Consider the following 14,811-nt stretch of genomic DNA (forward strand, 5'->3'; position numbering starts at 1 on the left):
TCACAATTGTATGTATTTATTAAATGAGTAAATAGATCGAATTCGGGGATGATACTTCTGCAATTCCACTGTAATACAGTGATAAAATTCCTAACCTCTTTCGCCGTATTAGTCATCGAAAGATATAATAGCTGAAATGAGGGGCCAAGTTGCTGCTAGTTGCTTCAAAAAGGTTTTCACTGTAGGAAGAAGGGCAAGAAGAATATTTTGTAGGGGATCTGGTATGTTGAATGTTTTAAATATCCAGTCCACAATATCAGAAAATTTTATGAACCCTGTTTTTTTTTATCTTCTGATCGAGAAATGGGTGCACGAGGGGTTTTTGGTGCCCCAGGAAGCGGTGGGTACTCCTGATTTGATTTGAAATTAAAACCGGGAGGTACTTGCTTCGGTTTTTCTTCACCGCTTCCTTTTTGTGTTGGCTTATTGGTCATTCCGCTAGGGGTTATCTTGCGACCTTTGCGAGAAAGATTAGGAGAGTTGATCATTCTCCTCTTCCTAGATCCTTCTGGCATGGCATAAGAACACCCTTCGACGGGATCGTCAGATGTACCCTCATCGGTTGGCAAAAAGGAAAAGATGTTTCCTGTCGAGGGTGGCTCTGCACTCTTCAGCATTTCTGCAAAAGAGCGCTTTGATCGTTCCTTGAGAGAACGCTTAATTTTTTCCTTCCTGTTTGTACGCGGGACACGCCGAAAGGTCATGCCGAGTTCCCTCGCAGTAAAGACACTTTTCAGTATTCTCACTGTAAGCGGTCTCAGCATGATTGCCTGCGCACTTGCTGCAGCGTGCCTTGTTGCAGCAGTAGGTGGCTGTATGACCTAACTGCTTGCAGTTTTGGCAATGCATGACCCGCGGTACGAACAGGCGTACAGGCAGACGAACCCTGTCCAAAGAGATGTAGTTCGGCAGTGCGGATCCGGCGAATGTTACACGGAAGGAATCCGAAGGGAAGAATTTCTTCTTCCCTTCTTCGATGGATACTGAATGCAATTGCTTGACATCCAGTATCTTTACTTCTTGAATCAGGGGGCTCTTGAAGCAGCCAACCCCGTGACGCAAAATGTCATCGACCGTGAGGCTTTCTTCGGTAACCACACCGTCGATCTCCACGTCCTTGGCAGGGATGTACACGCGGTACTCTCACGTGAAGAGCTCGTAGCTAGCAATTGCGTTTGCTTGCTTCAAGCTACTCACAACAACTCGCAGTTTGTTCGGTCTAACCTTTGTAATTTCGGTTTCGTCCGAAAACTGTTTTGCCAGGTCCTTGCCGATTTGAATAATATTTAGAGGCTTCTTTATAGGCCTGAAGTAAACTACGAACGGACCTTTCGAAGCATCTGGGTAAGCTTTCACCCGTGTTGCCGTTACCCTTGGTACGAGGCTATGTAGCGGGGAAGGTAGAGGGGAATTGATGGGGGAGATCTCAATCTCTTCCCCATTTGTTTCCACATCCAGGAATAGTTGCACCTGCATGTCGTCCATTTTGCGGGAGCGTTACGCTCTACTGCACTCAAACGATAAATATTTGAATGTGGTGGGGGTCAAGTAGTTGCTATTAAATTTTAAAAACAATTTTTCAAACTACAATGGATCAAAATAAAAAAAGGCAGTAATACTAATACTAATAACAATAGTAATTATAATAATAATAATAATAATAATAATAATAATAATAATAATAATAGTAATAATAATAATAATAATAATAATAATAATAATAATAATAATAATAATTATAATAATAACAATAACAATAATAATATTAATAATAATGATAAAAATTCGAAAGTGAATACTTCAATGAACGTCTAAGTCACGACCTCACGGCTGATAGTAGGATTAATCGAGCGTCTCCGCAGAACAAACAATGACGATCCAGCTTCGTGTTGCGACACAGTGGCCGTATCCTCTACACGTGTAGAAGATGTTTCCGCCGATATTCTGCAGGCTATTGTTATCGCGCAGCACAAGAACTAATTGACAAAAAAAAACACCCGTACGATAACTCGTGTATTGTAATTTTGCGAACTCAAACGGAGATGAACAATTTGCATCTAATCGAGACGAAAGCAAAACAACGAATGAGTCCATCGTCTTGTTCGTGATAAACATCTTGGTTTTCATCCCACAGATGCAAATTCTTAGTTCCGTGCAAATTTATCAGTGGAAACAAATTTGAACTTGAGGAGGAATCTCGTACTGTGACGAGCTGAAACTTCCAAAATCCATCATTTATCGTCCATAATCAGCGTCCTTTGTACTTCGTCAGAACTTTCTGGTACAGCTTTCGAGCCCGTGTTTTAGCCATTAGGTTTCGTTCAAGCGTCCTGTTAGGTTGCTCACAGGTACGGAAAACCTGTAGCCTCTTTGTAGACGAATCCTCCGAACAGTACTACATTTTTGGCAATATCCCTAACCGAGAGTCCTGGGTTTACCTTTATTGCTCTCAATACCTTTCAGTTCAGCTGCTGATCGTATGCCCCACTGCAACGCTTACTCTGAACCTTCCAGATCACGGTAATCAATCTTCGTAAACGTTTAAGCATACACAACTGATTTGGCAAACTTCAGTGTTTTTGAGATTTTCAGAGCGGACTACGTCGGATTCTCGACGTGAGTTTGCAGAATTATTTTTTTCTTTCTCCACCTTCCGTTTAGCATAACTGTCTTCAAACTTCACGTATAGAGATGAAACTTTCAGCACTAAAGGGCGAATAGTATCTAAAAAAAAATAGCCGCCGAAACACTTTGAATCCAATCCCTGGGGGCACTGCTCTACAACTGATAATATTTTCGAATATTGAAATTAACCAACAAATTAAAAGAGAAAAATGTGAAATTTTATGACTTAAGTTAAAAATAGCATTAAATTATGGGCCGGTATTTTTGAGAATATTTTTTTGACTTTTCCTCACAATTTTGTAACCAAAATGAGCTTTAATTTCACCACTGCCGAGTAGTGTTACATATATCAATGTACATATACGTCTTTACAATAAAACTACCAAAAGACTTCATATCTTCGATTCTATTCAAAAACCATTTAAAAAACAAAGGTAAAAATGAAAACAAATTTTGATTTATTAATAAAATTTTAAATGGGACAATTTGGCTGAAAATTATAAAAATGCAGCTTCTACCAATGTAATAATAATGATTTTCACGACAAAACATGGTTCCCCTAATTAAAAATATAGCTTAACAATATCTACTAATCTATACATCAGTATATGCTTCCTGATCACTCTTCCATTAGAATTAGAGTTGTGTTCAAGTTTTCGATTTTTTCCCGATAAAGAGTGTTACATGTTATTAACGTTAGTACAACGCCGATCAGATGTGCTAGCATTTGATAGTTGTCAGATTGATCGAAAGGTGCTTCACAATAAAAAGCTAATCGCCCCTCTGTTCCCTCCGTGCCACTCCCGTTGACCTGAGTCACGCCCAATTGTGCCTTCAATTAAACAGCACTGCCCAGTCGCTACTGTAGAAAAAATAACACAACAACGCAGTTCGAACTATTATGCAAGCTGATGTAGCGGAAAACTGTCATTCCATCCAATCGCGATCGCGCCAATCGGGATGGAATCGACCGCTGATGCTGTGTTACGTTGCGGCGAAATGTTTCATTTTTCCGCCGAACTCGAAATGGCAATCAACCACGCAAACTCGTTTGTCGTTAAGACCAGTTTAACATTAAGGTCACAAGTTGCAGTCATTTCAGCCGTCGCAATTACGCTCGATTCACTTTTTCTCAAACTCTCGGAAAATGATAATTACAATGTTGAAGATGCGCTTCGCTGACTCGAGCAGGAACTTTCTCGCCGCGATCCGTCTTGCTTTTAACTGTTTGACAAGCCATCAGGTGGCGACAGTCGGCGGCTCGCACTTCCGCCTCGCTTCCTAAGACCGGTTTGCGAGCAGAGTTGAATGCGTGCACCATCCAATGCGATCGGGAATCTCTTTCTTCCTGGTCCATGATCGAGTTCCATTCGCACAGCATTTTCACTTTCAAGCACGTGTTTGAAGACCGAAAGACATGAACTCACGAGCTCTCTTACGAGAGGCCCGCTCGTAAGCCGCTCTCGCAACATGCAGCTAATTTTTCCTGTTTTCTTTGTTCCAGACTCGTAACCGACGCGCTGGTCTGGTGGCAGCTTCGCGGGTCCATCACTCACAAAGCGCACGTAATCCGTTCCACTCCTCATGCTGCCAGAAGCAGCCAGTGCAAAATGAGTCAGTATTACTTTCCGATCGTTCTGGTATTTCTTCTGGAGCTACTACGAATTACTCAGTGTAAGTTGAAATTACTTGAAATGTGCTTTGCAAGCTAATTTTAATTACCAATTTTAGCACATCCATTCCTCTTCAGCGCCTCAGGCCCCAATCAACGACGACCGCAGGTGGAATGGCAGCAACCGGAAGACACTTGGAACATACAATCGATACCGCGAAGCGTTCAGCCGCTGCTGCAAAATCAGCACAATGACCACCAATTACCCCCAACGAGCTATCATGTAATTGATTCCGACAATCACGACGAGAAGCTCCTCAAGCAGTTGATTCAGATCAAGGAAAATGCCACCGCCCGAACACTGTTCTATCACAACAAAGAAGAATCCCATCTGCCGCCACTGCTCACGAAGACCATCAAGTACTTCAACCTGCAGCAAGTGGCTTTTGAACTGGAAACTAGCGTGATGTCACAAGTGTCTTGCACGGCTTGCAAAGCGGGAGCTGGTCTGCTTCAGCATTACATCAAAACCGGTAAAAGCAAAGAGGAGATCATCAAGACGATCTATCAGTACTGCGTGAACTTGAAGATTCAATCGCCGCGCGTGTGTGAAGGTGTCAGTCAGCTCTTCGGTGTAGAGGTTATCTATGTACTGAAACGGGTTACAATCGGGCCGGATGAGATTTGCAGTTTCATCATCGGGGATCCCTGTGGTGACATCTACAACCCGTACCACGAGTGGGAGGTGGATTTTCCCCCCGTTCAGAAGCCAGAGGTGCGAGAGCTGGCGCTTCCGAAGGAGGCTGCTCCTGTATTTAAGGTGCTTCATCTGTCCGATACTCACTACGACCCGTATTACGCGGAAGGTTCGAATGCCGACTGCAATGAACCCTTGTGCTGTCGTTTAACTAACGGTAGACCTACAACCCCGAACGGAGCAGCTGGCAAGTGGGGAGACTATCGAAAGTGTGACACGCCACAGCGGACGGTTGATCACATGTTGAACCATATTGCCGAGACGCATTCGGATATTGATTTTATCATCTGGACCGGAGATCTTCCCCCACACGACGTGTGGAATCAAACGAAGGAAGAAAATCTTAAGGTTCTCAAGGAAACCGTAAAACAGATGTCGGAGAAATTCCCCGGAATACCTATCTTCCCGGCACTGGGTAACCATGAGAGTGCTCCCGTGAATAGTTTTCCTCCGCCCTACGTGCAGCAGGTGGACAGTTCGATTTCTTGGTTGTACGACGAATTGGACATACAGTGGCGTCGTTGGCTTCCGGCAAGTGTATCGCACACCGTTCGGCGTGGTGCATTCTACTCGGTACTAGTCAGACCCGGCTATCGAATCATCTCGATGAATATGAACTACTGCAACAACAAAAACTGGTGGCTACTGCTGAACTCGACCGACCCGGCCACGGAACTGCAGTGGTTTATCTACGAGCTACAGAGTGCCGAGTTTGCTAATGAAAAGGTGCACGTTATCGGTCACATCCCTCCCGGACATTCCGACTGCCTGAAGGTTTGGAGTAGAAACTACTACAAAATTGTGTCCCGCTACGAGAGCACTATCGTGGCGCAATTTTTCGGCCATACTCATTTCGATGAGTTTGAGGTGTTCTACGATCCGCACGACTTGAGTGAGTGTTTGTCGTTGCTTATAGCGGCAGTGCCTAACACTATTTAATTTTAGGTAGAGCGACCAGCATCGCTTATATCGGTCCTTCGGTGACTCCGTACAATGATCTTAATCCAGGCTATAGAATCTATTACATTGATGGTGATCATGACGATACCACTAGGGTTTGTTTGTGAGCTGAAGAAAAGTTGGTGTTGGTAAATTAAAACCTCGTCTTTTGCAGTTGGTAGTTGATCATGAATCGTGGATAATGAATCTGAAGGAAGCCAACCTCTATGATTATCCGATCTGGTACAAACTGTACTCAACTCGAGCGGCTTACGCTATGCGAGGTCTCCGACCGGTCGATTGGGACGTGCTGATCAACAACATGACTGATAGCAAGGAGCTGTTTGATCTATACTACAAGTGAGTGCCAATTGCTTTTATATTTGACAGATTTCTCATCCTAAAACTCGTACCTGCGTAGACACTACTGGAAGAACTCCCCGGTCCGGCCGGAATGCGACTACGAGTGCCGCAAACGGATACTGTGCGACGCCAAGAGTGGGCGAAGCCACGACCGGAAGTACTTCTGCGAGGACGTCGAGGCCAAGATCGACGAAAACAACAAAGGCTGGAAGGAGTGGATCTTCAGCTCGATCACTTCTTCGTACGTAAACTATAAAAAGCATTTCTAACCTGAGCGCACATTTAGTTCATACTAACGCAAAGCACCTTTTTCTGCCTCACCTGTTAAAAATCACACAATATTGAAAATTAAAACCGAAAAAAATGAATTAATCATACGCGTGTCCATTCGCGGCCATGGTGGAACAGCTTACAATTGGTGTCAGTTGGAGTCTTTGTCTAGTCAACGCTTTAATGTTTGACTGCGAAGCTTTTCCCCCTTGTGAAACCGAATTTATGATAAGATTGATGGTTTTCAATTCGATCTTCGCGCTTACGAGTGAAAAAAAAACTAAATTTGTGGTGATGGTTCGATATTTACAGCATAGGGCAAAAGCATCCTCTAAATGGTGCATGTGGTGATGGTGATGTTGGCAAAATTGCAGCAACTGACACGGAGCAACACGAGCTATTGGAAGCGGTAGCTCAGGTGACAAATCACGTGGAACCAAGCGTTCACCTAAAGATTAAGATACAATTTTAGAAATCTATGTTTCATCAATAAATGTAAAGCACATTAGCTGTATATATTATTGCTACAATAAATTTTTCTAGCCTTAAGAGTCCTATTACCCGCTTACTGTTTATATCAATTGCTTTTGATTGTTCATCACTGGTATATGGTAAATATTAACTCTTCATACAACATCGAAGCACATTGTAGAATACTGCTGATTCTCCTAGGTTATCATACGCACTATCGGGTATAACGCGGATTTTCTGGCGCAAGCGATGACACGTTGACGGGCTTCCCACCCGTTGAATAGCACGCTACCACCCACGTACCACAAGCAGCAGCAGCAGCCGCAGCATACAAGGAAGCCAGCATTACCTCCTAATTGATATTAGAAACCACAAAAAAAATCTTGGACAAAAGATAACTCATCAGCAAGCAATAGTTTCCGAGAAGACTTTGAGACTCGCGCAGACAGAACTCGCCACTTGCAGTCTCAGTCTACATTTAGGAGTAAAAAAAAGAAAATTTCCGAAGAAAAGCACTCAGAAGTGGAATATGACGCCAAAATGCCATTGATTATAAAAGTGTTCATCGATACTTGATAGTTCATCCATGGGACGCTATAAAAAAATACACACTGAACAGATTGTGATAAGCGAATTGTCGCAACTAGTAGAGAATCATGAGATAAAATAATTGATATACCAAGAAACGTGAAGTCGAAGTTAGAAGAGGAAAAAACATGTGGAGTTACAATTACGGTTGAGCCACTACACTTTTGCACACGAGTTGCTTAAGTGTTTTAGCAGTAAACTACAAAGTCAACTGAAAACAATGCATCCAACCGCAAAAAATGTAAATATTTAATTTGAGTTTTACCAAAATAAATTATTACTATTGTACAATGGACGTTCGTGAATCTTGGTGACTCCGTAAATAAGAATATCACAGATTTTTTTAACCTTTAGTGATCCAAAACTAAAAGATGAAGAGCTCCTAGCTCTAGGTTCAGCCTATACTTCTCTAGAAATTGTGAATACCTCAATAGTTTACAAAAACGGAATTAGTGCTATCCTCCAATCACCACGCATCCAACGAGTACGGGGTCTACCCCGAAGTCGGCGGCCTCTATCAGGATTCCTGCTAAATATAGCCTTTGTTGATCGTTCCTCCGGCATTCTAGCTAAATGCCCAGCCCACTGAAGCCTTTATCCACTTGACTAGTCCGCCGATTTCTAAGCCTGGCTCACTTCATGATGTACACCATTTTATAGTTTGCCGCCAGGAATTGACCGCAAGATTCTGAGCTCAAAAACATCAAGAGTTCGCCGATCAGTCTCTTTCTGTCTCCATGCTTCATGGGCATAGAGGGCCACCAGAAGAACCAGTGTTTGATAGAGTGCTAGTTGTCAGGTAGAAGGTCCTATTTGCGGCCGCTATCCGTCTCTTTATCTCATGGCTAAACTCATTGTTGCACGTCACAAATATACCCACTATAAATTCGTCGACTACTTCAAATGATTCCTCATCAATCACCCCTGCAGCACACATTCCTAGGATCATATAAAACCTCGTAATGATTCGTTGAACGTCAGCCAATTATAGTACCTTTCAGTGCAATGTTTGATATCCCATCACCAAACCATGTAAGGTCATTAAAGCGTTCAATTTATCACCGGTTACGCTAATGCTTGATGTGATATACCCAAGTGTAGCACCAATCAGTTCAATCGGTATGGTTGGGAAACAATGTTCGAGCATGAACCGCCATAACTTATAGCTCTTAATAAAATCGTACTCCTGGCCCTGAGGTAGAAGAACAGATGGTGAGTTTGGAATTCGTCAATAAAAGTTTCCTGCAAAGGTTTCAATCGTTCCAACAGGATACGGGAAATAATTTTGTAGACGGTATAGTTTTTCTCAACAGGACTACGTCTTTGTTTTCTATACTAGATTACACTTTGTGAAATTGAAAATGAAACTGGCAAATGTTGCGTTAGATTTCAAACGATTATAGCAAGCGAACGACTTAATGCATCTTAGTCATTTATACGTCGGTGGATAGATAAAATGTGTAACAATTGTTTGATATAAAGTTCAACATTGTTGCTTTACTGCTTAATAGTGGAAAAAGTTGAAAAGTTCCAAGGTCAAGCTTTCCCATACATTTCCCTCGTTATTGGCTTACTTTCCGAGCACAGATAAACAATAACAGGGACGAAATAAATTCCACTGCCTACATATTTTGACTCAACAAAGTGTTTTGGTTTGTTTTTCTTTCTCTAAGCTGCGTGGCCACGCCCTAATGACAAAAATCTACTCTCAACTCGATACAAAAGACTACGTGTAGAAAACTCAGCTTCAGTTCAGTTTGTTACACAATAGCGAGTGCAGTTCAGCTATTAAAGGTACGCGATATTGAGAAACGAGAGCTGCATACGAGTCAACTTCCAGGCACTGCGGAACATGTTACCTTCATTCTGCATACGGCAGCAACAGTTACCATCGTACGCTGCAGAATATTTAGCTTGCATAGCTAATGGAGAACACAGCGGAGAGCAAACTTTATTATGCGCGATCAAGCAAAATATTCAAAGCTATCGATGGTGCGATTATCAGCGTTCTGTAGCACGAATTTCTAACTGAAGATTATGAAATCGGTTCTTTTCAGAACTATAGATGCTTGAAGATAAGAGTTATGAGAATTTTCGCAACTACTACAAGTGTAAAATTTTCATGTATTCATGCATCGTTAGTTTTACAATAACGACTACACCATTTCATACAACCCCTAGGGCTGTATACCTTGTAGTATTTTCTACTTTCGACACTTTTTTTGTGCTACTTGTTACCGCGGCTTTGGAGAGGTTCATTTTGGGAGTCTCTCGCTGGACTTCTAGCTGTGTTTTGTTTTACATTTCATTTTCGCGTGGCATCGTGCGCGGTGGGAAAATGTATGTCTGGGAAATGGATTGGATTGTGTTACATATTTTATGCACACGGTATTTTCAGTTGGCCGCTTTGAAACCAACTGATGGTTTTTTCTACAGTTTATTAGAGTCTATACTCGAATATATAGAATTGTGCTGTTTACCCTTATACACGGTGACAAAAAAGTCCGGTCACACTTTTTTGGGGTCGCCTGTAGCCTACACGTTGTATCTCTCTGGTGCCATCAAATGGTAGGGTTAACTTTGCTGCCCAAAGTGGCAGAGTTTCGTTTCTGTGCAGTTTGTTTACATTGAGTTGTGAGCCATGGCAGAGTTAAGAGCAGCTGTTATCGCTGAATATGTGAAAGGGTACAAACCCGAACACTTATTCAAACACCTAAAATCGCTCGGAATCAACCGGAAATTCGTGTACCGGACCATAAATTGGTACCTAGAGACCGGAGGCACCGAGGACAAGGCATGACCTGGACGACCAACATCTGTGAGAACTCCAAGGCTGAAAAAGATTATACGAGACCGGATTCGCCGGAATCCCGCCCAATCTACACGGAAGCTAACTAAGAATCAATCCGCCTGCTTCTACGCAAGGATTTAAAACTTACACCGTACAAAAAACAGGTGGTTCATGGGGTTATCAAAGCTACAAAGGACAAGAGGTACCAACGGTCGCGAGAGTTGCTCGGTTGGCACGCAGATGACGAGATTATTTTTTCGGACGAGGAGCTGTTCGTTTTGGAGCAAACAGTCAATCGCCAAAATAATCGAGTTTGGAGTTTGAGCCTCCAGCAAGCTCCTGCGGTCAAGCTGAACGTTTCCCGGTTCCAAAATAAGACGTCAGTGATGGTTTGGGGAGCCATTTGCAAGAGAGGTAAATTTCCTTTTATTTTTATCGATAAAGGGGTCAAAATCAACGCAGCGTACTACCTGGACACGGTTTTGAATAAAAATGTTCTGCCTCAAGCTGAACTATTGTTTGAAGACGATTACTACTGCTTCCAGCAAGATGGCGCTCCATCCCACACCGCAAAGGTTGTTTAGGCGTGGTGTGAGGAAAACTTGACCGATTTCATTTCGAAGAATGAATGGCCTCCGTCGTCTCCGGATCTGAATCCACTGGATTATTTCGTGTGGGGATACATGATGTCGAAGCTGAACGACTATAAAATAACAAATTTGGAGCAATTCAAGCGAGTTATCACGAAAATCTGGGACGAGATGCCGATGGAGCACGTGCGCGCCGCTTGCGACGACTTTCCGAGACGTCTGAAGCTGGTTCGATCAGAGAAAGGTGGTGTAATTCCGAGATATAGTATGTGAAGTATTTTTATGAGTTACTGAATAAATCTATGAAAGCCAGATTCAGATTTTCTTCTTATTCTTTGAAATATTGAGATTTTCCTGTGTGACCGGAAATTTTGGGTCACCCTGTTAGTGAGGTATCATAAATATTTGAACATTCCTGTGACAAGTATCTTATCGTTTAGCCTACCATGGACATTTTACCCAATTGGGTTGTTTAGCTATATCAGGTTTTTATATCATCTGAAAGAGCTGCATTTTCTAACCAATACGTGATTTTCAAAAAATTTCTATCGTTGTCATTCAATTTTTAAATCGCGAATTAAAACTGCTTGAAATCGCTACAATGACCATATATAAACTGTCATTGTAGCGATTTAGAGAGATTTTTATTCTTCATTTAAAAATCAACCAATGATATAAAATTTTAAAAACATCACGTCTTGCTCAGAAAATTACACTCTTTTAGCTGATATATGAAAACCGGAAATCTGTGAGTAGGTAAACAACCCAATTTTATGCTATTGTTTTATGACTTTCTTAGCTTTTGGGCAAATTTAGCTGTTTAAGTGTAGCTTAATTTTACTTAATTATATTGAAATTTCTGCGTCTAAACGCGTCTTCGGCCCTGGTGAGTTTTACTCAACTAAAGCGGACATTACACGAAGCAAATATTTGCTACTTCTTCTTACGAATTTTATTTGCACAAAATAAAATCCGTACCAAAAATAGCAAATATTTGCTTCGTCTAATACCTGCTTTGAGGTTTCGGAGTGTGGTGACTTTGCGAGGTGGCCGTTTAGCCGGAAATTGCTCACTCATTGGTTCTGTTTCAGCATGGAGCAAACCGAAGTAGATTTCGTTCAGTCGATAAATATCATATGTAATTAATCTAATGACTACGCGATGTATACCTTTCAAAGAACCACGTTTACTTAGATGCGTTTGCAGTTTTCGAAGGTATTCAGGATTACTAATAAAAATTGATATAGATACTTAGATGCATCGGGTGGTAGATAATTTTTGCGTGCGTCATCCGTAGAGGATCATAGTGTTTGAATCGTTCGTTCGTATTTTTAATGAGCTAGCTGCGCGCGTAACATCGTTCATATTCCGTCAATTACCACGGAGACATGACAACAAAACCCTCTTTTTTCACCGCAGTCGCAGAGACTTAGATAAAAACTCGGTTCCGGTCTGACCATTTAGTCAGATACTACTCACCCGTTGCTTTTATCTAGGCGTGTTGCGAATCGGAGTAGGCTTTGTCCGGTCGTAATGAGTTAACTTCGCGCGCAACATTGTTCGTTCGTCACTTACCACGGTGACCAAGCCCTACCTTTCCGTCGCAGTAATGGAGATGCAGAGGCAAACTCAGTATTCGACAACAACGACCTGACACCTCCTCCCTCACAATCTCCTTCTTTACTCTAACGACCGCAGAGACGTAGCCGGTGCTGATATGGATCTATACAAAACGGAAGCTACTGGATTGTTGTACATGAAAGATGGTAAGCTAATCCAAAGTTTTCATACACGTGATGAGCAGCTTTACTAGCTCAGGTCCAGTACCGTGCCTCGATAATTATAGATACCGAAGAAACATGATTTTTCAATCAACTTTCTAGAAAAATAATCAAGGAATACGTTGAGTGGTCCCAGGAATTACAAAATTTATGAATAAGTTTGAATTAATCGGATGGACATAAAAATAAAGAAATGACTTACTTCAAGTGCTTGAAGTAGGCTGACCAGACGTAATGTTATTTCGACTATTTGCCTATTGTCTTTTTGCCATTTTGTACCGTTTTCGGATACTCCTTGAAAAAATCTTAAATAGAGCTCCGCATTGAAATTTTCCTCAATGGAAAATAAGATTCCAATCAGCCAGGATTTTTCTAATACTACTGAATACGTTTTGAGGCTTCCTGACAGTACCGCCCCACTGGAAGGACATCCCCTATCGTGAACTGATGAAAAAGTCGCGATTGAAAGTTGAGACCATGATAATTGTTAGTCAAAATCTCGATCATCTTGTGACAAATTTTAGGAACTCATTGCAAAAAATCACACTCTTCAAGATCGAGCAAGTTTCCAAAGCAATAAATAATTGTTTGTATACTTTGGTTGGTAAAAATTTTCAAAAATCAAATTTATCATGTGTCCCGTTTCCTGAACCCATTTATCCCGTTTTTATCCCGAGAAAATCTGGTCAGCCTAGCTTGAAGAAACACGAAATAGTGTAGTCGTTCAATAATCGTTATGTCGATAATGTTACCTTGTTCGATGCTTTTTATTCAAATTTATTATAAGAGCGTAAACTTTTCATAAGTTTGGTAATTTGAGATTATGCGGGTCAATCATACAAATAATTGTTTCAAAGACACCAGTTAGGATGGAAATCCCTCGGTCATTGTCTTCAGCATCCTTTGGAGCTTTTGTCGTCCAGGGTCGTCGGTCGTCCGGAACCAGGGTTTCTTTCGATAACCTGATTGTTGGCCAATAGTGGCAACACATACATAAGACATACGTAACACTCAGGAAGAAATATTTCAAAAAAGTTGGTACAAAATGAACTACTCGAATGGTACCACACTGTGAATAAAATAACTGTTTGAATTGTTTTTTAAGGCAGTGTACCTGTGCAGCCCTGCATTTGTCTTGTCCTGCTCGGGAAATGCTGCAATGATATTGTAAATAACTTTTCGACAGTTCCTTATGGGATTTTTTTGGGGCTCGATAAATCCAAGAAAAAGAAAATTCATTTTGTTCATTATTTATCGAGCAATTTGACAGGACGAAGTACGGAGTACTTTGGGGCAACATGTACCAGAAAAAAACGTCAGTGTTACGTATGTCTTATGTATGTGGTAGCTTCATTTTTTTCGCCATCACGGTTAGAGTTCGACTGATAGAGCTGTAATTTTTTTCTGCTAACTCATGGGTTACTATGATTGATGCTGCATGGGTAGTTTCCTCAGTGCTTGTGAAGGTAAACCTCTGATAAATCAGCAATTATTGTCATTGCATAAAATCGAAGCTTTTGAGTGACTTTACAAAACGCTATATTCAGATTGTTTTCCTAGCTATTCCAAGAAGAGAAACCCATAAAAATGCCAGAATTTTGAAGAAAAACGGATTATTCTCGTCATGAAACCACTTTGCCATTTCCTATAACCATGCGTTTTGAAGTACACACTTAACTGCGTAATGTTTTCTCTGTAAAGCAAAATACCGAACTTGAGCGGGGGCCAAGTGTGGTTGGTAACGTCTCCGCCAACCACGCTCGACGCCTGGGTTCGAATCCCACCGCCGACATAGGTGTTGATGGTTGTGAGGTGGCGTGATCCACTCACAACCAACCCAACTGGTCTGGATTCAATCCTAGCCGACACCGGGAGATTTTCTGAGGCGAAAAATCTCTGGGATCACGCCTTCCATCGCATGAGGAAGTAAAGCCGTTGGCGCCGGTCCGTTAATAAACGGGTCGTGAGTTAGGGTCCTGGGTGTGGAGTCGCCTCCCTGGGCGTCGGTGATTGGCCACAACAGT

At 41.8% G+C, this 14,811-nt stretch overlaps 1 protein-coding gene across 4 annotated transcripts in view; it reads left to right on the forward strand.

Annotated features, from left to right (window-relative positions):
- The window catches only part of LOC129723715 (sphingomyelin phosphodiesterase), a 51,379-nt gene extending 43,466 nt beyond the window's left edge, over positions 1-7,913 (forward strand). For 2 of the 4 annotated variants that reach the window (XM_055678091.1, XM_055678092.1), the window contains 6 exons: positions 4,130-4,299; positions 4,357-5,886; positions 5,940-6,049; positions 6,109-6,293; positions 6,355-6,537; positions 6,879-7,232. In XM_055678091.1, the coding sequence (XP_055534066.1) occupies positions 4,236-4,299; positions 4,357-5,886; positions 5,940-6,049; positions 6,109-6,293; positions 6,355-6,537; positions 6,879-7,038 (2,232 nt within the window). In that variant the 5' untranslated portion in view covers positions 4,130-4,235 and the 3' untranslated portion in view covers positions 7,039-7,232. The other 2 variants (XM_055678093.1, XM_055678094.1) reach the window with 2 other exon arrangements.
- Positions 7,914-14,811: the final 6,898 nt, after the last annotated feature.

The sequence above is a fragment of the Wyeomyia smithii genome, chromosome 2, assembly GCF_029784165.1.
Source record: "Wyeomyia smithii strain HCP4-BCI-WySm-NY-G18 chromosome 2, ASM2978416v1, whole genome shotgun sequence".
NCBI classification, from domain to species: domain Eukaryota; kingdom Metazoa; phylum Arthropoda; class Insecta; order Diptera; family Culicidae; genus Wyeomyia; species Wyeomyia smithii.